Here is a 24,322-nt window from a genome sequence, read left to right as displayed (position 1 = left end):
CGTCTACATATTGTCTATCATCTACCCAACGATCGATTAGGTAAACGCTATACGAGCAATTACATAAATTCAATAAGATCAAACCAACTATCCTAGACATATAATCAAAGTAGACAATGACTAATGTAATTAACAACATATGAATCTATTAAGAATAAAGTCTCCCTAATATACAATGAAATACTATAAAGTAGAACTAGAACTATTACCGAACTCTTGTGCTCTAGACCAACGCCAGGGGCTTCAGATCTCGATGAAGAACTAGATCTCCTCTACTAATAATCTAACTAACTAGAACTATGAACTAGAAGGCTCTTGATGAACTTGAAGGCGCTTGATGCTTGATGGCTTGAGGCCTTGATGAATAATGAGGTGTTGTCTCTAGGGGGGGTCTGCCCACGTATTTATAGTCCGGTGGGACTCACGCGCACTGTCGGATCAAACCGACTTAACCAAGGGCCGAGATGACTCTGTTGGGTATTCTTAACATCATTACCAAAAGTAGACTAAGTTCTCTAAATCTAGTAACGGTGCCAAAAATGCCAAACCTATCCCTCACACCACTTAAGCCAAGTTGTCATCCCCAGCATGATATAAGAGACGCGGTATTGAAATATGCAATTGCTCTTCTAAATAAATAATGAATGGGATCTGCAAGCGCACAGATTAATACCGATGCAACATTTTAACCGGGAAGTATTCCAGGTATCGTTATTTATATTTTTACCACTGGGAAGGGATTAACAATCATCAATATTGATTACAGAATAGAATATGAGATTGAGCATCTATCATTACATGTATAATTGAGAACATTTATCTAACTCTTCATACAGGGATAAGTGTCACATAAAAGATATATGAAATAATGAATAGTGACAAGGATAACTAATCTGATCTAGCCACATAATAAATATGATAAGCACCTCAATTAGATACTCTAGAAAGTAATTAGCATGGTATTAGAACGAACTACAAGAATATTCCCTAAGTTATTCTCAACTATATAGTCTAGCATTATCATAGTTAGTGCAAGCATACTTAGCAATCATTGTGAGACAAGACTACGCCCATGCATAGTGATATTAGCAAGGAATATGAGAAACATAGCAATCACTCCCCTGTAATAATGTTGCTCTGCCAGCCCAATACACGAGAGGGGGACTATATAAGAATCAATGAAGCTGTCACTATCACGAACTACCCCACGATCTGGCATATTAGGTACAATCGCAGAGAAATACGGTATAAGCACCACGCCTACACAACATCTATCATTTACCCATGGATCTGATGGATAAACGCTATACGATCCTAAGCATGTATATAGATCCAATCTAACTAAGCCAAGTACATAACTATGATAAACTAAGAACAATATAATCTTGAATATAAGCAAGTAGAGCAAAGTCATAAGCAATATATTGAAATAGAACAAAGTCATATTCATAATATTAAAGAACAAAGATAATTAGAAAGTAATTAGAAGCACAATTAGAGAATTACCAAGAATCCTCTTGACAGATCCGGAAACCAATCGAAGATAGACTCCTTCTAGTTCTAATCCTATGTAGCTATGCTAATCTAGATATCTAATTGATGTGGTGGCTCTAATCTTGATCAGAGGCTTCTTCTCCCTTGAAGAATAATGAATTAGGGTTGAGAGGCTCTCTCCTCCAGGGGCCAGGGGGTCTGGTTTTATAGTCCCTTCAAGTGAATATGGGCCATTGGATCAAACCGACTTAGATTGTATGGTTTAGATTCATCCTTTAGGTCGGTGGAGATCTCCCACGAAGCAGAGTCCTGATTGGACTCAGGAGGTGGGCGGGCGCCCTGATCACCTAGGCGGGCGCCCAGGGTCAGGCCCCGTTTTGCCTCCGCTTCGGTCTTGTGGCTTCTGGAGTCTTCTAGATGTAAGATAATTGCGCGGCACGTTAATATCTCTATGTAATCCCGACGTGTGGGCCTTTCTTCCGTATTTCCTGATAACCCCCTGCAGAAATAGACAAACACCAAAACTCGTGGAATTCTGTCAGATAAAACCCTAAGTCTAGATTTTGATTTCATTTGGATCCTTTTATTTATTTATTTGATAATTAAATTTGACACTTAAGGACCGTCAACAAACTCCCCCAAGCTTACCTCTTGCTCGTTCCTGAGCAAAGATAGACTCAGCTATGGATCATAAGTTGTTGCAATATCTTTTAAAAATTGACGGTACACATGCTTTTTTAAATAAGATCTCATCTCTGAGTTAGAGTAAACTGTCAAGACTTAAAACTTACTTACTTTACTTCACCATGGGACTTGTAACCGTCACTTCTGTCTTAAGAGGTTAAAAGATAGAACAGTCTAGTCAAGTGCCATGTCTCTTATTCTTGATCAGCTATAGTCTGGGGTTTTTGCAGATTTTCAAATAAAACTCAGAGATTCCTTGTATGATTATCTCAGATCTCTCTTTTGTGGTATTTCTGGATCCTTACCAAGGCAGTGATGGTATATGCCTTCTCTCAAAATATGTAGTATTTGTGGTATAAGGCATAGTGACATTGCCTTCTCTCTCACCCTACTCTAATAAGGCTTTAATATCTGGAGCTCATAGGTGGGAGATAAAATATACATACTTACAAAACATTTATTGCATAGTCAAACCATGGATCTAAAGAAACAAATCAATAAGTTTAATCAAGATGTGCATGTGTGGCGAATGAATGGTGTATGGTGATAATGGTGATAACAATGGTGGAAGTCTAATTCTACTTTGCTCTTTTGAGGGGATACATACCTTCCTTGCTTTTTGAAATTTTATGAGGAGAATGAGATGCTCTTCTTTTTTTTTCTTTTCTCTCAAGTGGGTATCTTGTACCTCTAATTCTACTGTCGGACACTTGTCCATTTTTACCTCTCGTCTCACTTTTTCTTTTCTTTCGAGGTTCCGAGCACTTGCTCCTTTTTATTTCCTCATATTATTATTTTTTTCTTTTTTTTAGAGCACTCATCTCTTGAGATAATATAGCAAGTGGTAACAAGATAACCTGAGCATTTATTTCACAAGGGAAAAACAGAGATATTTTTGGCTATTCTCTCCCGGATTAGGAGTAGAATATTTTTGGATGATTCTGGAGATGGAAATGGATGGATATATGTGGATGGTACTTCCGGAGTAGAAGTAGCATATATGAGTGAACGTGCAAGTGAATCTTGATTTAACCACATGACAAGCTCCTAAGGGTCTACACAGCTTGACCACACTCAATGCTCATAAGCAGTAAATAGTAAATGTGTGGCTCAAAGTCTAGCAAGCATGTATATATGGCTGTGGTAGGAATTTAAAACTCTCATCATACAGGAACTCATCATGCAACATTTTAAGGATTTTCAAAGATAAAATTCTCCAGAATTCTAGCATCTCTAGGAACAGATAAACAGCAGCTCAACCTTCTCATATCGTATCCGTTAACAACTTAGACTTTAGATCAAGTTTTCATCCCACAAGTTTAGGTCTAGAGCAAGCTTTAAATTACAACAGTTATGTCTAAACTTGAGAGAGAACTTAAAATGTGCAATTTAGGCAGAGCAACTATTCATCATATCCATGCTTAAGTTTTAATTAGATACAGATTAGCATAGCCACTTTATTTATTTATTAAACATACTAAGCAAAAGATATATATATATAAGCATAAAATCTTTATTTGGTTTTTCATAGTTATGTATATTTATATTCTAATATAGTATAAGTATAAAGATAGATAGAAATACTTATCGAGATAAATGGGGGTGCTCTTCTCCAAGCTGAATTTTGACGTAATTTCTCTTGATGTAGCTAGCAGGTGGCAGAGGTGTATTTGAAAGTCAGCAGCATTCTGACAGCGATTAGAATGTCCTCCGTCTGCTAGTCTTCTTGATTCTTAAATTCTGTGGAGCTCAAATAGACAACAAAGCTTGTGGAACTGATTAAGTGTTAGCATAAATATCTAGCCTTTATCATGTTGAGACTCCTTAATAATTATTACTCCCTGTTTTTATATTTTCATTTTTATAAAGCAGAAAAATATTTATTTTATTTTTATGCCACCACAGTGAATGTACTTATGGGTTTTATGCCACTCGTATACTCACATGGGGCTTACTGTTTTTCACATTTTTATTTTATTTTTTTTAAGATAGTATGAATATGATTAACTAAGTAAACTATTTAAAATAATTGAAAGGGAAAGGATAACTACCAAGTTTACCTCTTGGCAAGGCGTTCGGTGTTTTTAAGTCCTCCAAACGGGACTCTCCATTTTCTCAATTGTCCTGAGGTTCGTTGGATGGCGTAGTCGGTACTTCCGGCGGCGCCTCGTCTTCATGTATAGTTATCTTTATTTTCCACACCTGACTTGTGCTTCCGTCTCCTCTGGATAATTCCGTTTAAACTCTATGTCTTCTGACCTTACAACTTCTCCTTCATAGTCTGCCCATCCGTCCTTGATGATCTGCCTCCTCTGGTTGCGGTTGCGTCGCTTTCTTACCTGCTTAGATTCTTCAATGATATAGTTAGGGTCAGTAAAATAACGGCGTACCTTCTCTGAGGGGAAGTTCATATGGACTTCTCCGGTTCCAATGTAGATAATTGCTTTAATGGTGCTGAGGAACGGTCTTCCAAGGATGATGGGTGGATCATACTCGTCTTCTCCCATGTCAATAACTTGAAAGTCTGTGTAGACAAAGTGATCGTCTATTTTGACTGGGACATCAGATACTGTTCCTTTAACTTCTCGAAATGTCTGATCTGCCATCTGGAGCTGAATGTATGTTGGTCTTAGGGGCATGGTTCCGAACAAGAGCCGATAGGTGACTGCGGCCATTATGTTGACGCCTGATCCAGTGTCACAAGTTGCCTTGTAGAAGTTGTATCCATTTATGGAGCAGTAGATGCTTAGCATTCCTGGGTCGTCCTTCTTGGTCAAAAGCGGTGACTTAAGTTGATGATCTTGGCCTCCATGAACTACAGTGACCATCTTAGCTGACTCGGTCCACACTTGCTTGTTCCTGTTCCTCCTGTTGGTCCTCTTCCTTGATTCACGTCTGGATTGATCTGGAATTTGTGTAGTCTTGTTCTTGAAGAAAAATGTCTCCTTCCTCCCTTTGACGTAGAAACTGATTTTGGCAGCACTGGCGTAGATGATAGCTCCCGTGGTGTTCAAGAATGGCCTCCCTAAGATGATGGGTGCTCTCTCATCATTTCCGGTCTCTACCACTACGAAGTCTGCTAGAGCATATAAGGTACCAACTCGGACACAAAGGTTCTTCAATATTCCCTTTGGAAAAGTTATCGCCTGATCTGCAAACTGCAAACACATGGTTGTCTCTAATAAAGGATATGTAAAGAATTTCTCATAGAGTACCCTGGGTATAATGTTGACGCTAGAGCCAAAGTCGCAGAGTGCTTCTGGAACGTCCACCATGCCGATGGAGATCGGGATGACGGGGCGTCCTGGATCGCCTCTCTTGACCGGCAGAAGGTCAGTAGAGAATTCAGTGACGGGGTTACTCCAATTATTACCTGCATCAAACATGTCTACAAGATTTGCAGATTCTAATCCTTCCGGTTGTGATGGTATACCGGGGTTAGTAGTAGAAACAGCAGCAGCTATTTGATTTAACTGGGATTCAATCATTTTATTAAAGCTAATTTAATTCTTGATGGCAGTAGAGAAATTATCCATTCTATTATTTATATTTTCTAGCATTTTATCATTAGATGCCAATTTCTTAGATAGGTTATCCATTAGCTTTCCTTGATTAGACACTAACTATCTTAGAGGTGGAAAATTATTATTATTGTTGTAAGAATTGTTACCTTGATAATTATCTGAGTAGTTAGGCCTCTGTTGATTTCAACCTTGATTTTGTTGAGGACGGTTGTAGTAGTTGTTGTTGTTATTGTTGATGTAGTTCACATCCTCAAGTATCTCAGGGCAGTGATTGCCTGAGTGTCCAGTATCTCCACACTCCTCACAAGTCATGCGAGAGTCGTAGATGTGCATAACTTCTTTCTTGTCTCCAGCTCTATCATCGAGCTTCTTCATGAGCAGGTCTAGCTTTGCAGACAGCATGTCTACCTCCTTGAGCTGATGCATACCTCCACCTCTCTTGTGTGTCTGGGTCCTCTCTTCATTCCAGCTTTGATTGGACGCCATCTTCTCCACAAGAGCTGTGGCTTGTGGTATAGTAAGTGATAAGAATGCTCCTCCAGCTGCAGCATCCATGGTTTCTCGGGCACTGTTGCCGAGCCCATGATAAAACGTCTGCAACAATAGCCAACTCTCCATTCCATGATGGGGACATTCTAGAGTGTAGTTTTGAAAGCGCTCCCATGCTTCTGGAACAGATTCATCATTTTGTTGCTGAAAACTTGTAATCTTCCCACGGAGAGCATTGGTCTTGCCCATGGGAAAGAACTTTGCCAGGAAGTTTGTTGAGCAGAGTGCCCATGTAGTATTCTTCTCCTTTGTAGCGTAGAACCACTGCTTCGCTCTTCCTAACAGTGAGAATGGGAAGAGGCGAAGTAGTATAGCATCTTTGGAAACTCCTGATATGGTGAATGTGTTGCAAATCTCCAGGAAGTGTTGTAAATGAGCACTAGCATCTTCGTGTGCCTTCCCACAGAACTGGTTGGATTGCACCATGTTGATAAGTCCAGGCTTGAGCTCAAAGTTGCCGTCGATCTCTGCAGCAGGTCCAGTGCGGATGTTGTCCGTAGTGGGAGCTGAGAACTCGCGGATTGATTTGTTCGCCATGGCTTCGAACTTTGAAGACAAATTCCGGTGATCTTCTTGATTGAATGAAGCTTCTTGCTGAAGTGTTGATGATCTCTTCTTGAGCTTGGCTTTCGTCTTCTTGAATAGTGCTTCGGGATTGTCAACAAAATTTCCTGGAAGATGTCTTCTATTCATACATTCCCCTGCATAAGATGAAATAGAAAAATATCGGGGTAAAACTGTATGAGAGAATAGATAAGCTCAATCATATTAGTGATGCGAATGATAACTCAAAATCTTTTATTCCATTCCTGATTAGTAATCAACCTTCCCCGGCAACGGCGCCAAAAATGCTTGTTGGGTATTCTTAACATCATTACCAAAAGTAGACTAAGTTCTCTAAATCTAGTAACGGTGCCAAAAATGCCAAACCTATCCCTCACACCACTTAAGCCAAGTTGTCATCCCCAGCATGATATAAGAGACGCGGTATTGAAATATGCAATTGCTCTTCTAAATAAATAATGAATGGGATCTGCAAGCGCACAGATTAATACCGATACAGCATTTTAACCGGGAAGTATTCCAGGTATCGTTATTTATATTTTTACCACTGGGAAGGGATTAACAATCATCAATATTGATTACAGAATCGAATATGAGATTGAGCATCTATCATTGCATGTATAATTGAGAACATTTATCTAACTCTTCATACAGGGATAAGTGTCACATAAAAGATTACAGAATCAAATATGAGATTTATCTAACACACATGCCAACTGGCTGCAGCGCGGCTGCGATGCAGCAGGAATAATGAGCACAAAAAGAATGATATCATTTTCATCTTTGATCCGATGGCCATAAAATTTCTTAGAGACGTGTGCAAGGATATGAAACATGCTGTGGTTGAAGGACATGGTCACTAGTGCGATGGAACAATGGAAATGCATATGCCAACCGGCATGAATACTGCTGCAGGGCAGCAGGGACAGTGAGCACAAAAAGATGTGACATATCTTTCATTTTAGATTCTATGGCCATGAAAATTTACAGAGACATGTGCAAATATATGATATATTTGTGGATCCAAGGTATTGTCAATTGGAGTTGTGGATTGCCCAGAATATGCATGCCAATCGGTAAGGGTGTTGCTGCATAGATGCAGGAGCAGCAAGCACAACGGTATCAATAACTTTGGCACCATGGCTCCTATGACCAAACTGATTTGTGGAGGTGTGTACAACATCAAGAGCTATATCATTATCAAAGGGTTTGATGACTAGAGGCCTGGATCACTGGGAAAGTGAACGGTAACCGGCAGCAGCATTGCTGTCCAAAAAGGACAGCAACACAATTGCAGGGATACATCACCGAAATTCGATCAAACTCGGATTATGGCTCATGATTTATGTAAAAGAACATATATATAGGATGGGGACAGGGGAGAGGGCCTCACATCATGGTTCGTGGTTGCCAGGGATGAGCTCGATGGCGTCCAACACTGATGATGGACAGCAAAGCGGTTGACGATCGACGGGATGGGGCTGCTGGTTCGGGAAAACAACAAGGCATGCCGGGGTGGCATCCATGAAGTGCTGCAGCTCTGCTATGTAGCCCTCGGGAGTCACAACGGACAGGGGACAGTGAGTATGAGCTTCATGATGAAGAACAAAGAAGGAGAAACTCCTTACCATGGCATGATGCACTGGATTCCAGTGATGAGTTTCGATGTGTAGTGGCAAAACCAAATTGTTGCACTGAGAGGGAAGGGGAAGGAGGCAGCCATGGCTGTATTTTTGTGTCCTCTTCTTCACCTGCAAGAGGGAGGGGTGTCCAAGAGATATCTTTAGGGAGAGTAGAACAACATGAATGCAAGGGAAATTGTAGGGGGCAATGGGGGTTCTATTTATAGGAGAAGGAGAGGGAGCCTCCTGCGTGAGAGAGACAGGAAGGAGATATTGCTGTAGTTATGTGCATGCATGCAATGGAGTAAAGGAGCTGACATAAGAGAGCATGAAAGAGAGGTGTAACGAAGGGAATTAAGGGAGGAGTGCTGTGGTTATTTCTGCATGAGGGAGAGACAATGGTGGCATAGGAGAGGATAAGAGGGGCTGTCCATTTGCAGTGTGCGTGAAGGAGAAATGGAGGAGGAAATAAAGCTACTGCTCCTTCATGCAATTGAAGAAATAGATTAATGGAGTAGAGATTGAGAGGGAGATTAAGGAGAGTAATGTTGCAATTGTTTTGCATGATGGAATGGGAGGAGGTGTCATAGAGGAGGAGAGTGATTCGCTGTGCGTGAGAGAGAGATGAGGAGAAGATGCAGCTAGTTGTTCTCTGCATGGTTGCATGCACAGGAAAGAGGGAGTGTAGGGGTGCTGCCAAGAGAGAAATAAAGAAAGAAGATGTTACCATGAGAATTGAAGAAGGAAGAATTAGTTATTGTTGCTGTTTTGCATGAGAGAATTGGGAGAAGGCGCCACAGTCTAGTCAGGAGAGGTGGTTTGCTGCTCACTTGATGAGGAAGAGAAAATATTGTTGTTTGTTTGTATGCATGTAATTGAAAGGTGGAAACAAATGTAGAAAACAAATGAAGGATTAAAGGAGCACTATTAAGAGAGAGATGGGTATATGAAATTAAAAGGAAAAAAATATTGCATCATGTTTTGGCATGAGGACTAGAGTGGCGTCTAGGCAGCAGAAGACTCTGGAGGCCAGCCATCTATTTTCTTTAGTGTTTATGGGCATTAGAGCTTGATCAAAACAGAGACATAAAGAAGATTATATAGAACTAATATACTGAGGAGTTGAGCTAGGAAATTAAGGGACCGAGAGATTAAATGGTATTGTCATTTGCATGAGGTGGAAGAATATTGTGTGACAGGAGAAAGGCGAGAGGATGACTATGAAGGAAGGGGCTACTTCTCCACGTGAATGGGAAGGAAAGAATATATTAATAGCTGCTGCATGCTTTCATGCAATTGAAGATAAGAAGAACAATTGGAGTATTGCGTCTGTTTTTGCATGAGAGCAGTAAAGGAATGTGGAGTCTGGCCATGCTCTGCTATTTAGTTGCTGCTCAAAAAATAAAATGGAGAGATTAAGGGGTGGTGATTAAAAGAAAATGTATCAAAGAAAATTTGTGAATGAGCATTATGTGTAACTGTTATTTTTGGTTGAACGGAAAAAGTAGGGGCTATAGCATAAGGAGAGGGATGTTGTTTTCACAGGAAAGAGCAAGGAAATTTAAGATTCATTTATAATGAATGATTGAGAGACAATAGAAATTGGCCCGAATACTTCGTGGACACGAAAATGATTGAGAGCTCCAGAAAGAAAAGAAAGGAAAGAGAAAGAGAATAGGACATGCTAGATTTTTGTTGGATGTTAGCAAAAGACTTGATTGGAGTTTTGAATACCGATTTGGTATTTTAGGGATATGAAGATGGGATGAAACCCTAGGCGTATTTTGGAAACAAATAAATTCATTTTTCAAGTATAAACATTGTGCAACGGCATGAGTGCAACAAACCACTAAGTTAAATTGCAAAAAAAAATAGAAACCCATATTTTTCCACTATCTAACATGTTGGCAACATAATAAAGTTAGAACATTTTATAAAAAAATAAATTATTTGTCTTTGTTTTTAGTGTTTTCTAAGTCATATCCCAAAGTTAGAATTTTGGGGTGTGACAATCTCCTTTAGGTTTAAAGTTATAATAAAAGTTGACGTTATCGACTGTCAAGAGAAGGCGGAGTTAAAGAAGAGCCTGCAAGAGCTTAGGATGGCAGCTGAGGTATATCGGTTAGAAATGGAGGCTAAGGTGAAAGCAAAGACGAAGGAATTGTGTTGTTTGAGTGATAAGAAGGCGGAGTTGGAATCGAAGGTACGGATTTTGGAGGCGGAAATGATTGCTGCCCTGCCTAAGATAGGGGAATTGGAGGAGTTAAAGAGGGAAAAGGCTCCATTTTTTACTTCAACAGGGGAGCAAGTTATTCAGTGGGAACAATGGCAGAACAACAAAGCATGTGATATCTCCATCACCACCCCAGTTGGTCCTGCAACTACCATTGGTAACTTTGGTAACCATGCCAACTACGCCCATTTGGGCGAAGGTACTCAGGCACAAGCACTTGCATCCATATATAGGCATAATGTAGAATGGATCATAGACTCAGGAGCATCCAGGCATGTCACAGCATGTCTAACGCTTTTAAATCATGCACTCCATATACCCACTCTGAAACTATTCAAACTGTTCATGGCACCCCCAACCTATCCATGGAGTAGGGTCCTTAGAGTGTACTCCATCCCTTTGTCTATCGTCTATTTTGCATGTCCCATCGTTCCCGGTCAATCTTCTCTCTGTTAGCTCCATTGTTGACCAGTTCAAGTGCATCGTTACCTTTGATGAAAATTCATGTACCTTTTAGGAGAAGAGTACGGGGAGGGTGATTGGGACTGGGATCAGGCATAATGGGTTGTGGATTGTTAACCATGAGAAGTCAGCATTGACAGTAGTTTCTAGAGAACATGAGAGGGAGGTTTCGCTGCTCCACCGTCGGTTAGGACATGTTCCTTTTCAAAGCTTGAGCAAATTATATCCTAATGCTTTTAGTGATGTAGACAAAAGTAAACTTTTCTGTGATGCATGTGAACTTGGCAAACATATAAGATTGGTTTATCCTAGCATTGGTCTTCGTAGTTCTGAACCCTTTATGTTAATACACTCTGATGTTTGGGGTCCATGTTCAGTTACATCTGTGAGTGGATTAAAGGGATTTGTCACCTTTATTGATTGTTATACCCATATGACGTGGATCTACATGCTCAAGGGCAAAAATGAGGTTCTTCGATACTTCCAAGATTTTCATAAATTGGTCATAAATCAATTTAATGCAAGGGTCTGGATTAATGCACTGACAATGGAAAGGAATATGTGAACAATGATTTTATGGCATATACTTCTGATCATGGTATTATACATCAAACCACTTGTCTTGGTACTCCACCACAGAATGGTGTAGCCAAGAGGAAGAATCAACACTTGTTGGAGGTAGTGAGGTCCATGATGTTTCAGATGAATGTGCCCAAGTACATGTGGAGTGAGGCTATGATGACAACTGCATATCTCATCAATCGCATGCCATCTAGGATTCTTGGCATGAAATCTCCGGCTAAACTTTTATTGGAACAATAGTAATTCAAGGTATCCCCCAAGGTATTTGGTTGTGTTTGCTTTGTCAGGGACCATAGACCTTTAGTTGGCAAGCTAGATCCTCGGGCAGTAAAGTGTGTTTTTGTTGGATATTCCTCTAAACAAAAGGGGTACAAGTGTTGGGACCCTATTGGAAAGAAATTGTTTGTGAGTATGGATGTGACATTTCGTGAGTTTGAACCATACTACACAAAATAGGACCTTGATCGGTTGTTGGAAGAATTCTCTTCAGTCACTGAGGGTGACAATAGAGAGGGGGGAATGGAGGAGTTATGGCCCAAAAGGAAATGATTGTTGGTGCTATCCCATGTCCAATGGATGTGTCTAAAGTTCAAAAGGAGGTGGTGGATCAGGATAATGTGGTGGATATGAGGAGTGGTGGCCATGAGAATGGAGAGAATGAAAAGATGATTGATGATGAGAGTGAGGAGGTTATTGTTGAAGGGAGTGAAGAGGTGATTGTTGGAATGAACCCATGTTTAGCAGAGAATAGGGAAACAACTGAGAAGGAGCCAATAGTGTACTAAAGGAGACGGTTTAGGAGCTAGGGGGAGCAAGTTGGTACACCACATCCACAAGAGCCTATTTCTCCAGTCCCAAATCTCTCCTTGGACCTCTCTCCATTGAGCTCCTCGACCCAATCTGGGTCAAGTGGTAATGTCTCTCCTACTCCTAAGCATGTAGAGTTACCTCTTGCACAACGTAGAGACACTAGACCTAATTTTGGAAAACCTCCTGTTCGCTATGGGTTTGAGCATCCTAGTACAGATCATGCCATTGCTAATTTTCTCTCATACTCTCATCTTTCACCTGCATATAGAGCATTTGTTGCATCTTTACAAACAGTGCCTGTTCTAAGGGACTAGAAGTGTGAGAAACAGGACCCTAAGTGGAAGGCAGCAATGGAAGAAGAGATGAATGCTTTTCAAAAGAATAGGACATGGGAATTGGTCCCACTTCAAAAAGGAAATAGGGCAGTAGGTTGTAAGTGGGTCTTCACTGTGAAGCAAAACCCAAAAGGAGAGGTCGACAGGTACAAGGCAAGATTGGTTGCAAAAGGATATAGTCAAACATATGGCATTGACTATGATGAGGCCTTTGCTCCTATGGCAAAGATGGGTACAGTTAGGCCCTTGATCTCTTGTGCAGTTAATTTTGGCTGGCCACTCCATCAAATGGATGTAAAGAATGCATTCCTTCATGGTGACCTATAGGAGGAGGTTTATATGGAGATTCCACCGGGGTTTGCAAATAGTCAAACTGTTGGGAAGGTGTGCAGACTTAGAAAGTCATTGTATGGACTCAAGCAGTCACCCCGAGCGTGGTTTGACAGAATTAGGAGGGCAGTTTGTGGTATGGAATACACACAATGCAATGGTGATCATACGGTCTTCTACAGGCATATAGGGACATTTATCACAATTATGGCAGTATATGTGGATGACATAGTGATTACTGGAGATGATGTGGAGGAAATTAAGTGTTTGAAAAAGAATCTTGGAAAGGCCTTTGAGGTGAAGGATTTAGGACCACTTTGGTATTTCCTTGGAATTGAGATTGCTAGGTCACCTAAAGAAAATTGTTCTATCTCAAAGGAAATATGTCCTTGATTTACTGGCAGAGACTGGAATGCTTGGATGTAGACCATGCAGTACTCCTATCGATAAAAATCATCAAATCAGTGCCCAGTCTGAAGATTCTGTTAACAAAGAAACATATCAAAGGCTGGTCGGGAGATTGATATACCTGTGTCATACAAGACCTGATATTTCTTATGCAATGAGCGTGGTAAGCAGGTATATGCATGACCCAAGAACAGGACATATGGAGTTGGTCTATAGAATATTGAGGTACCAAAAGGGGACACCTGGAAGAGGATTGTGGTTTAAGAAGAACATGCATTTAGATTTGGAGGGATATTGTGATGTAGATTGGGCAAGTAGCAGGGATGATAGAAGGTCCACATCTGGTTATTATGTGTTTGTGGGAGGTAATCTTGTCTCATGGCGTAGCAAGAAGCAAGCGGTTGTGGCTCGGTCTACTGCAGAGGCCGAATATAGGGCAATGGCATTGAGCTTGTGTGAGATGTTGTGGTTGAAAGGCTTGTTAAAAGAGCTGCAGGTGTCGAGAAATGAGACCACGATACTTCATTGTGACAATGTTGCTGCAATCAATATTGCAAATAATCCGGTCCAGTTTGATCGCACTAAGCATGTTGAGATTGATAGATTCTTTATCAAGGAGAAGTTTGATAGTGGAGTTCTAAGGCTAGAGTATGAGTTGATTTTAGGGCCAAGTGAGAATGAGTTGAGTTGTAACAAGATGGGCATGATAGATATCTTTAGCCCATCTTGAGGGGGAGTGTTGGTGTAAATAAGAAAATATATAAGGACTCATATGTAAAAGACTAAGAAGATAAGAATAAAAGTCTGGGAGCTGGACCGTGAGCTGGCCAGAATCTTCCCCAAAATTCCAATATATAGTCCACCTGGACTGGACTCACTGCCTCAAGCCAATCTTCACCAACAATCATGTTATAACACCGCACCTCCAACACTTTGGCAGTTGACACAAAGGTGTGACCCTGTACCCACCACTCCAGATGTGGTACCATTTTAGAGCACTGCAAATGACCTCCATCAGCAGCCTTGAACATAGCTTGTTGACAGCTCTTTGTGGACAGGCCCAATTTCTGTACTAGCCCACTGCTGATAAATGTGCCAATGCTCCCTGAGTCGACTAACACCAATACTTGTTTATCGCAGATTCTTGCCAATAACTTCAGAGTCTGTCTTCTGAACTTAGGTACATTCAACTGTTCCTGCACAACCATGATTGTTTCATCAGTAGTTAATATTTCAGACTGAATTTCTTCTCCATCCTCATTTGTCTGAATCTCCAAGGCATCCCATAATTCTTCCAAGACATGAATGGGTACTTGGTCAGGGCATGTATGATTGATTTGGAGCCCACTTCCCACCACACTTAAAACACAGTCCATTCTTGCGGCAAAAACTCTTCAGAGAGCGCAGGTGGCGGTGGAGGCAGCACCAGCGTCGAGGGCACAGTTGGCGGCGGAGGTAGCAACTGCTGGATCCGAGTCGATGCATCCTTCGACTGCTGTATAATGGAGCTCATGGACGTCTCCGCAATAATATGCCATCGCCTGCAGATCCGTCAGCTTATCAAGCGTGGTGGAGAGATCACCTTGGAAGCCGGCGAACTACTTTGCCATATCCTGAACACCGGCGAACTGCTTCGCCATCGCATCCACGGACGCCTTGAGCTCGTGTTCTTCGTTGCCTCTATTCAGTTACAAACGGCTTAGGCTTCAAAGGACCCACATGTCGGTCCCTGACAGTATCACCTTTGGGTGGTGGTTGTTTCTGCAAAGAATCCACGAAGCTGACGGCCTCTGCTTCTATGACAGTGTCACCTTTGGGTGGTAGTACCAGTTAATTGTAATCATGTTTTGTACGTATTAGATTAGATATAATAGTTTGGATAACAATTTTGCTGAATCTTCTTTTTTTCAAGTACAAGGATTTCGGAGATGGGGATGTACACCTAAAAGAATAATGCCAAAAAAATCTGAATTTCTATTGCCTTTTTCTCATCTGTACACCGGTCAGTGCTATAAAACCTTTCATCAGAACTGATTTACAAATATACAAATGAATGAAGAAATTAGATATGAACTAAATGGTACAACTATACTACATTCATCTCTTCTTCAGTAAAATCATTGCAGCAAATGCCACCATCCTGAAGAACAGACCATACATGAACAAAACTAAAATACAGAGCTTGTAATTGTGGATATCAAATTGACTCTGGAACAACAGGCCGCAGCGAGTTATAAGCCAAACTCCAGGATACCTGCATAAAAAGAAAAAAAAAATCCCATTAGTTGAAGTTCAGTACATTACAACAGGGACATGCATAAAACAAAAACTCTAGCCTGAAAAGAGACCATGATGAACAAGTACTTACTTCTTGGCATTTACAATTATGAAGCCCTCCAATGCCCATTTTGAGTAGCACAATCTCTTGAGAAATGTTGGAGTACTCCTTTGAGTGGATAACAGAGTTAGAACAACCGGTATAAGTGCAGAACACTGTAACAAGCATCAGAATGAGGTTAAGTGTATATATGTGGGCTGATCATTCAGAAGATGTTGTACGAAAAATTTAATTGTCATGATGCATACCAGCTGTGCTGAGCCAGGACTGAAGCAGATAGCAAAAGTGTATCCTATGCCCGTCACACAATACACCAGTGCGAGGAGCACAATGTAGTTATCACCAATTGTTGATCTTGGGTTATTGAAGTAGTAGAACATAGATAGGTAAATGATCGGCTTCACAACAGTACTGAAATGATCAATTGTGTCCCTAGCAAGGAAGTATGCCAGAGAGCTCATCCCAGATTCTCTTTCCCTGAAGTACTGCAATCGCTCCAGTGAAAATGACCGCAGTGCTGCAATCTTGCACAGTAGAGCTGCATGGTAGTAGCTTATGTCAGGAACTTTTCATCTAGTTCATTGTGAAAACAGGGTGTGTATATCTGAACTTACAAACTGCAATTATAGTATATATGTATCCAGGCATCCCGAATGTTTTGTCACTGAGCTTTGCTATTGTCCCTAAGCAGATACCAGCTAGCCCTAGTATCAGGAAATCAACCATGAGCAGCCTAGCTTCACGCAGCCGCTGTTTCGTAACCCTGAATGGTATATATCAGTAACAACTGATTAGTAGCTGTTCAAGATTGTGAGAAGAAGATTGAAATGGTTGCATTGAGCGAGTTTACCTTCCCAAGTAATATTTGTACTGCATAATTATCCCTGGTGTTTTTCTGCTCGATAAGTCCTTTGGTTTTGATAAATGCTGTTCGAGACGGTCATGCTCTTCTGCAAACACATTTCTGATTGGGAGGCAGTGAGGGGTTGAACCAGATATTGAGGAGCTGGACCTGAATTGTGGGGTTTGTTCACCAATTTCCCTGACATCATCTTGCATGTCACTTGGTATTTCATAGCCATTGTGTAGCATCCAGTGCACTGGTAGGTGCTTCGCTTTGATGCCAGACTCAGGTTTCACAATGCCCTCAAGAATGTCAATGTAGTGGTCTGGGGGGTTTACGCGGTCAGGAACATGGATTCCAAGAGTTGTGAAGTACTCCTCTACCGTCTTTACTGGGCCATTGTAAACCATCAACCCTCCTTTTGCAAGAAGTATCAAATCGTCGAACATGTTGTACAATGTGTAGCTCGGTTGATGAACAACAGCACAGACATTCACACCTTCGAGTGCCTCATGCCGAAGAGCTCTGAGGAGAAGTTGCGATGAGGAGCTATCCAGGCCAGATGTTGGTTCATCCAGGATTAGAAGGGATGGCTCCATCACCATCTCAATGCCCACATTGACACGCTTCCTCTGCCCCCCAGAAATCCCGCGCTTTTCAACAGTGCCAACCAATGAATTTCTGATTCCCTGAAGATCCAGAGAATCTATTACTCTCTCCACTATGAGCACCTTGTCACGATGCTTCATGCTTGCAGATAGTCTGTTAGGTTTACAATAGAATTGTTAAAGATTGCTCCTTTTGAAAAATGGCAGAAACTAGTGGGATAACTACAAAATTGTATTTAATAAAATTGTTACCTGCACTTTGCACTGAACCAAAGGTTTTCCTCTACTGTTAAGTTTCCATGAACAATGTCATCTTGTGGCACAAATCCAATGATCTTTTTGTAAGAACGGATATTAACGTTCTTTCCATTAACAAGGACAGAACCCGTCATCTTGTAGCCACTCACCTTCCCAGTAACGGCATTGAGGAACGTGGTCTTGCCAGCCCCTGATGGGCCCATGACAGCAGTTACGCGCCCTGGCCGGAGTTCACCATTGATAGACCTCAGCAGCTTCTTCTTTCCAAGCATCAAAGTCAGGTCCCTGAACTCAACCTTAAGCAAAGGCCTAGTTATCTCCTTCTGCTGATCCTTCACCGCGGCAATCACACCAGTAAAGGTTAGATTCTTGTTCTCCTGTTGCTGGAATTTCTCCTTCTCGATCTCGCCATATGCATACTTGAATACTTGTGTATGGGTTGATCGGTGCTTTCCTTTTGGCACAGGCTTTTCCTTTGTGGCAACAACTTCTCCATCATCACTGACATCGACAATAACTGATGGCATTACTTCTGTTATCTCATTTGTGCTTTGGGAAGCAAACACAACAGAATCTGACATTTCCTGCATCTGGACCTCACTCATCAGCGGTGCTTCCTGCACCCTGTGGCTAGAATTTTCTGGGTCTACCTGCTGACGAAATGACCTCCTTCGTGAAAATGTGCGTGAAAGATGACCCTGCATACCATTCACATGCCTCCTTGCAAACTGTTTTGCCGCCTTCCATCCCTCTTGTGCCTTCAGCTGCTGCCGAGCCAGCTGAATGGCATTCTCCCTCGATCTTGCTTTCCTCCGTTCACGGATGCTGAGGAATTTGTCTGAGAAGTTGTATATGATAAGAAGCAGCAGGCACAATGCACCCTGCGTAGAATGGAAAAGTTTGAATCACAATGCACCTTGAGCAGTTGTATAAGATAAGGAGCAGCAGGGAGCCAGGCACAAGCACCGTGGAATGCAGTTGATTACAACATTGTTTTAGAACATAAAGATAGTCATAAAGTTACTGAAATTTACAAAAGAATGCAAGAGAATTTACCACTATGCAAGCTCCAAGAATTTTGATGTTTTCATTCTCTGTGTTTTCATCACAGGAACCCTTTATTATGCACTCTGCAAATTAATCCTAAATCAGCTCATTGAAAAAGGTTTGTATGATTGCGTGATCAAAGTCATGTTCACGACGCTTACTCTTTTCAGCTGTGGAACCCAATCTGCAATAGTGCCTGCAGAAGAAACAGAGCAACAAGCAACAATGACCAAATCAAACCACTTCACTTTGTTAAGGTTCAAGTAAAAGATAGTCTCTTAAAAAAAATTACAAGATAGAGAAAATAGATCAGTACCCACTGCTACAGTTATCTTTTTTTGTTGTGCTTGGACAGTGGAAACCAGCTGGGCAGAAGATTTCTTCAGTGCTCTGGATATCAGCCCACATGTCAGCACCTCCACAACTATTAGTCGTGTTTGGAGTTATCTGATACTTGTATCTGATCAAAGTTCCACAATTCAGATACATGGCATACTGAATTTGTTTATCAAGAAACCTATTGCAATAGGAATGCATCAAGAAAAATCTTACGGATCGCAAAGACCAGTTGTCTGATTCGCCGTGGCCCGTGGACAGTATGAGCCTAGTGGACAAGCTGACACCAAGAGGAACACAAAGTCAGCACAAGCCAATAAAAAAATTTCTCTGAACTAATTAGTATATGATAATTAACATCGAACAAAAAGTGTTTAGAACTTGTCAGAGAGATAAGACTCACGGAGCATGCAAGTAAGACCACGGGGGCAGAAGAATCCCTCACAGCACGCCTGGCAGTTGCTTGTTCTCAGTGGGATATCATTCCTATCACGGTTCCTGGGATCTACACCCGGATTGGTGGCGCAAGCCCATCCTGCATCGCACCCTTTCTCCCAAGAAGAAATGTTGCAGTTTATGTTTGTCTTGAGGTTGATGTTCTTGTCGCCCTCACGGTCGTACAAACTTGAGAAGTAGAATTTGACTTCATCAGGTGTGCATAGACGCTGAGGCAGGTCGCCTGAATGAAACCATTATACTCATTAGATACAATGCGAAAATCGGTACTATGGCCTTGAACCTGATATTTGTTTTCCAAAATTTTACCTATACACTGGGATTGAATATATATAATATATCAACGTCTAATTCTATTAATGTGATAGTAAAGTAAAATGATAAAAGGCAAGCAATGCTGTTTATTCTAGTTATGGATGTCCTGAACTCTATGGTCAATATTGCCACTTCGATGGGTTTGTTGCAGCCTCTAGCTGTTCAGCAAGCACGTCATCGGGTTTCCTTCTACGCTGATGATGCAGTAATATTTTTGAGGCCCTACAACTTGGATTTGATCGCTATGAGGCACATACTGGACTTGTTTGGCCATGCCTCCGGTCTCAGAACTAACTTGGCTAAAAGTTCAGTTTCTCCTATTCACTGTTCTGATGAGCAGCTGGCGCTCACGACAAATATTCTCTCATGCTCTACAAAGACTTTTCCTTGCACATATCTTGGCCTCCCACTCTCCATCGGAAAACCAACTAAGGAGGTGCTTCTACCTTTAGTTGATAAGGTGGCAGATTATCTCCCTGGATGGAAAGCTTCCCTTATGAACAGGGCCGGACGGTTGGTACTAGTAAAGGCTGTGCTGACGGCTGTCCTGATATATCACTTAATTGCCTTGAACCTACCAAAATGGGTGATTAAAGCCATTGATAAAAAGCGGCGAGGTTTTCTCTGGAAGGGCCACCAGCAGGCCAATGGTGGCAATTGCCTGGTTGCCTGGGAGAAGGTACAAAGGCCACTTGAATACGGAGGCCTTGGGATTCATAACCTGGAATTGCTTGGCTGCGCACTTAAAATTAGCTGGCTGTGGGCACAGAGGACAGATGAGGAAAGGCCTTGGGCTGGCCTTCCTATTGTTGTTCCCAATAAGGCCCGGGATCTCTTCCATGTTGCAGTTGATGCCATAGTCGGAAATGGGGAAAAAATATTTTTCTGGACAGATAGATGGTTGGATGGGCATACCATGGCTGAAATAGCACCTAACTTGTTCAAGGCAGTTCCAAAACGAACAGCCAAAAGAAGGACTGTGGCACAAGCTCTCCATAATAGAAGTTGGACTCAGGATGTCAAGGGAGCTCGTACAGTTGAGGTCATGCTGGAGTTCTTCCAGATTTGGGATATCGTGGATGGTCTCGTCTTGCACCCAGAAACTCCAGACCAATTTAGATGGAAATTAACACAGGATGGTTCCTATAGCAGTAAATCAGCCTATGCTGCCTTCTTTGAGGGATCCATCAAGTTTGGCTCATGGAGAAGAATCTGGAAAACCTGGGCTCCTCCGCGATGCAAGTTTTTCATATGGTTGGTATTTCACAACCGGGTTTGGACAGCTGATCGCTTAGCAAAGAGGAACCTACCCCATCCGGAGAAATGTCCATTATGCGATCAAGAGGATGAGACAATTACTCACTTGATAGTGGGCTGCGTTTTTGCTCGCCAAGTTTGGTCCCTGGTTTTTCAACATTTGGGGCTATCGCAGTTGGCACCACAACCTTCTGTGACTCGTTTCTCAGGATGGTGGAAGAGATCTTCTGCTGCTGTCCCCAAGGAAGTGCGTAAAGGCCTCAACTCCTTGATAATCTTGGTGACTTGGGAGATTTGGAAGCATCGTAATACTTGTGTCTTCGATATGAAGAGGCCAAGTGTTCATGAAGTCCTTGCGGCAATTAGCTCAGAGGGTGGGCTTTGGTGCTCGGCTGGGGCCGCCAAACTCCAGGAAGTTCTTTATATGTCGCTGCCTCATGGGGCTTAGGGCTTGGAGACTTTTGGTCGTTTTTCATGTTCTTGATGTGGTAATTATGTAAATCCAAAGTACAGTGCGTGTGGGCGTGTGTGAGTTGTGGGGTGTGTGGGTGTTGGGTCTCTTGGACCTGTGTACCTGTTTTCTACCTTAATGAAATGACGCGCAGTTCTCCTGCGCTGTTCGAGAAAAAAAAAGTAAAAAATGCGTAAACATTAAAACGTCATTAGGTAGGATCATACGATTAGTTGGAGTTGAGCTTGTCAAACCCAACTGTGCCAAAGTCGTATTCAGCTACTGTACGCAATTTCTTTGTGCAATTGCAAATCAGAAATAAATGGTTCTGATAGGCTAGGGGTCCCACCTGTCACAGATACAATAATGCCACCGTTGCAACCTATCCATTTCGTGCTATCCAATGCTAACCCAATGCTTAAGAGACGCGCAAGAGAGAAGAACGTTTCAAACTGACAACGTCCCCGTCAGCCACTTGGCTGGCTGCCTGGAAGACAAAGATGGTTTCTTTTCAGTGAAGACGTGGGGAATTGGACAGCAGAAAATCCAGGGACTACAAGAACAACACAACAAGATGGTGTGAAAGCGAAAGTCTTTGGTCTTTGTACTCATGTATATAAAGTCTTGTGGCTTTTGTAAACAGGACTGGAGTGCATATGAAATAGAAGTGGGTGTAACAGAGAACAGTTCAGTTGAGTCCGTCAGGTGGGGATTAATCGGAGCGTGTTGACGACCTTGTCCAGGTTCAGAAGTTGATGAAACCTACTAATTTCCTAGGCAGGTAGCCAGGCGCCTATCCCCAGCTAATTATTAATAATTTCTTCACCCGGCCCAATAATAATCTTCACCGAGACGAGATTCTCGGATTCAAAATGCGAACAAACAAAGTAATCAAATCCTGAAATGTGAATTGACCAAGGCCTGTCAGCTTACCTTGGGTCTCCCTGAGGCACCGATCCACGAAGCTGAGGTCGGACGTGTAATTGAACGCCTCGTTCCAATCCTCCTGCCTGATCGAGCACACCACCACCACCACCAATCAGGAAAAGGGCAAAAAAAAATCTTTACTTTGTACCGACGGCCGGCGCCGCCGCCGCCGTCGGGCGCCGGGACGGCCAGCAAGAAGTAGTAGTAGTAGTCAAGAAGAAGCAGAGCAGAGAAGAGCAGAGCAGCTTACGGGTCGGCGACGCAGAAGCTGAACCTGTCGGAGATGGTGGTAGCGACGTTGTCGGTCAGGTTGTTGAGCTGCCTCTCCACGTCCGGAAGGTCCGCCGGAGGCACCGTAGGCAACGGCGGCGGCGGCGGCTGGGTCTGCTGCTGCCCGGTGGCGGCGCCTGCGAGGAGGAGGAGCAGGAGCAGAGGGGGGAGGATGACGGCGACGACACCGCCCTGCAGGCCTCGCCGCCGGAGCTGCGGAGCCCTCGCATCCCGCATTCCGGAGGAGCGCCCGCTCGCACCTGGCGTTCCAACTTGCAACGCCGCGGCAGCAAGAGCGTGGCCGGCCGGCCGGCAGGGGAGCAGCAGCAGGAGGGGAGGGAGGGATGGGATGGGCGGCCGGGTAAGCGGGAGGGAGGATGGAAACGTATTGCCCGAATTGCGATTGCGAGCGAGGAAACGAGAAAGAGATGCTTTGCCAATATATACTGCTCCGTACTATACTATACTGTACTCATAGTGGAGTAGCGTACTTCTACTGGTACCTCTGACTAGGCCTGTGTGTACATACATGCTACATACGGATACGGAGGGGCATGAAAATTGGGTATTTTGTATTATAGTGTATGGTGATTTGGTTGGTGGCTAGGGATGAAAACGGATCGGATACGGCCGGATATCACTTATATCATATTTGTTTCATATTTTTGGTCGGATTCGGATTCGAACGTGGATAATGTCAATAATGCCGGATAAGATACAATTAGAGTCGACATCATAAATATACGATTTACGTATTCGGATATGGATACGGTATCAGATGTTGAATATTCGGACTCGGATACGGACAGATGTGAACCTCTCTAAACGAATTCGGTATCGAATACGGTCAGAAAATATTCGTAGCGTTTTCATCCCTATTGGTGGCCCTGGTGCGTGGACCCTGGAGGGCTTTTCAAGGTTGAATTCAACTCGAGAGATGCACGCGGGAGAGGGAGGAAGGAGGAAGGAAGAGGGAGAAATGATCAGGCGCAGAAAAAGCAGCCGTTGATTCAGTATTTTGGAGGCGTGTGGACTGGACTCGGCCTCTGCCTGCCACATGGGCCAACCTAACTGCTTCCTCCCTGCTTTACGTTTTCTCCCTCTCCTGTTTTATTTCTACTATATATACTAAGGCCTAGTTCCCTAGCCAAAAAGTTTTTAGGTACTGTATTATTTTCGTTTGTATGTGACAATTATTATCAATCATAGACTAACTAGACTCAGAAGATTTGTCTTGCAAATTACATACAAACTGTACAATTAGTTATTTTTTATCTATATTTAATGTTCCATGTATGTGTACAAGATTTAATATGACGGAAAATCTTGAAAGGTTTTTGGATTTTGAGGTAAACTAAACAAGGCCTTAGTCTAATATTTATCTCTTTGTGTACTATCTCTATCTGTAATATTAAAGAAACCAGGGTTTCTTCCAACTAGATTTTCTATTCCTAAAAATACCATAAACTCCCTTTATTATGTCTTTATATATGACCTGTACTTGAGTTAAAATAACTCCATTCGTTTGTCTTGAGACGTACATTTTCTGCCAATCAGTAGTGTTTTTCTCTCATAATAAATTAGTGAATTTCACTTTCAACCATGACTTTTTAAACAA

The 24,322-nt window shown here is 42.3% G+C and overlaps 1 protein-coding gene across 1 annotated transcript; it reads right to left on the bottom strand.

Annotated features, from left to right (window-relative positions):
* On the bottom strand, positions 15,549-23,160 carry LOC8067756 (ABC transporter G family member 25). The gene is made up of 13 exons (XM_021463449.1): positions 22,685-23,160; positions 22,441-22,517; positions 19,432-19,707; positions 19,245-19,308; positions 19,009-19,152; positions 18,854-18,888; positions 18,702-18,775; positions 17,640-18,526; positions 16,786-17,541; positions 16,550-16,698; positions 16,184-16,473; positions 15,966-16,090; positions 15,549-15,851 (listed from the first exon to the last, which is right to left on the bottom strand). The coding sequence occupies exons 1-13, from the start codon at positions 22,939-22,941 to the stop codon at positions 15,695-15,697; spliced, it is 3,291 nt and encodes a 1,096-aa protein (XP_021319124.1). The 5' UTR covers positions 22,942-23,160; the 3' UTR covers positions 15,549-15,694.

Source organism: Sorghum bicolor, chromosome 6 (genome assembly GCF_000003195.3).
Source record: "Sorghum bicolor cultivar BTx623 chromosome 6, Sorghum_bicolor_NCBIv3, whole genome shotgun sequence".
Taxonomy (NCBI): domain Eukaryota; kingdom Viridiplantae; phylum Streptophyta; class Magnoliopsida; order Poales; family Poaceae; genus Sorghum; species Sorghum bicolor.
The sequence above is the reverse complement of the archived record's forward strand: the minus strand, read 5'-3'. Positions and strand labels throughout refer to the sequence as shown.

Coding starts and splice junctions, on each gene's coding strand:
- LOC8067756 (XM_021463449.1), bottom strand. CDS start 22,941: ATGCGGGATGCGAGGGCTCCGCAGCTCCGGCGGCGAGGCCTGCAGGGC. Junction 22,518..22,684: donor AGCTTCTGCGTCGCCGACCC/GTAAGCTGCTCT, acceptor GTGCTCGATCAG/GCAGGAGGATTGGAACGAGG. Junction 18,889..19,008: donor AAAGATAACTGTAGCAGTGG/GTACTGATCTAT, acceptor TTTCTTCTGCAG/GCACTATTGCAGATTGGGTT.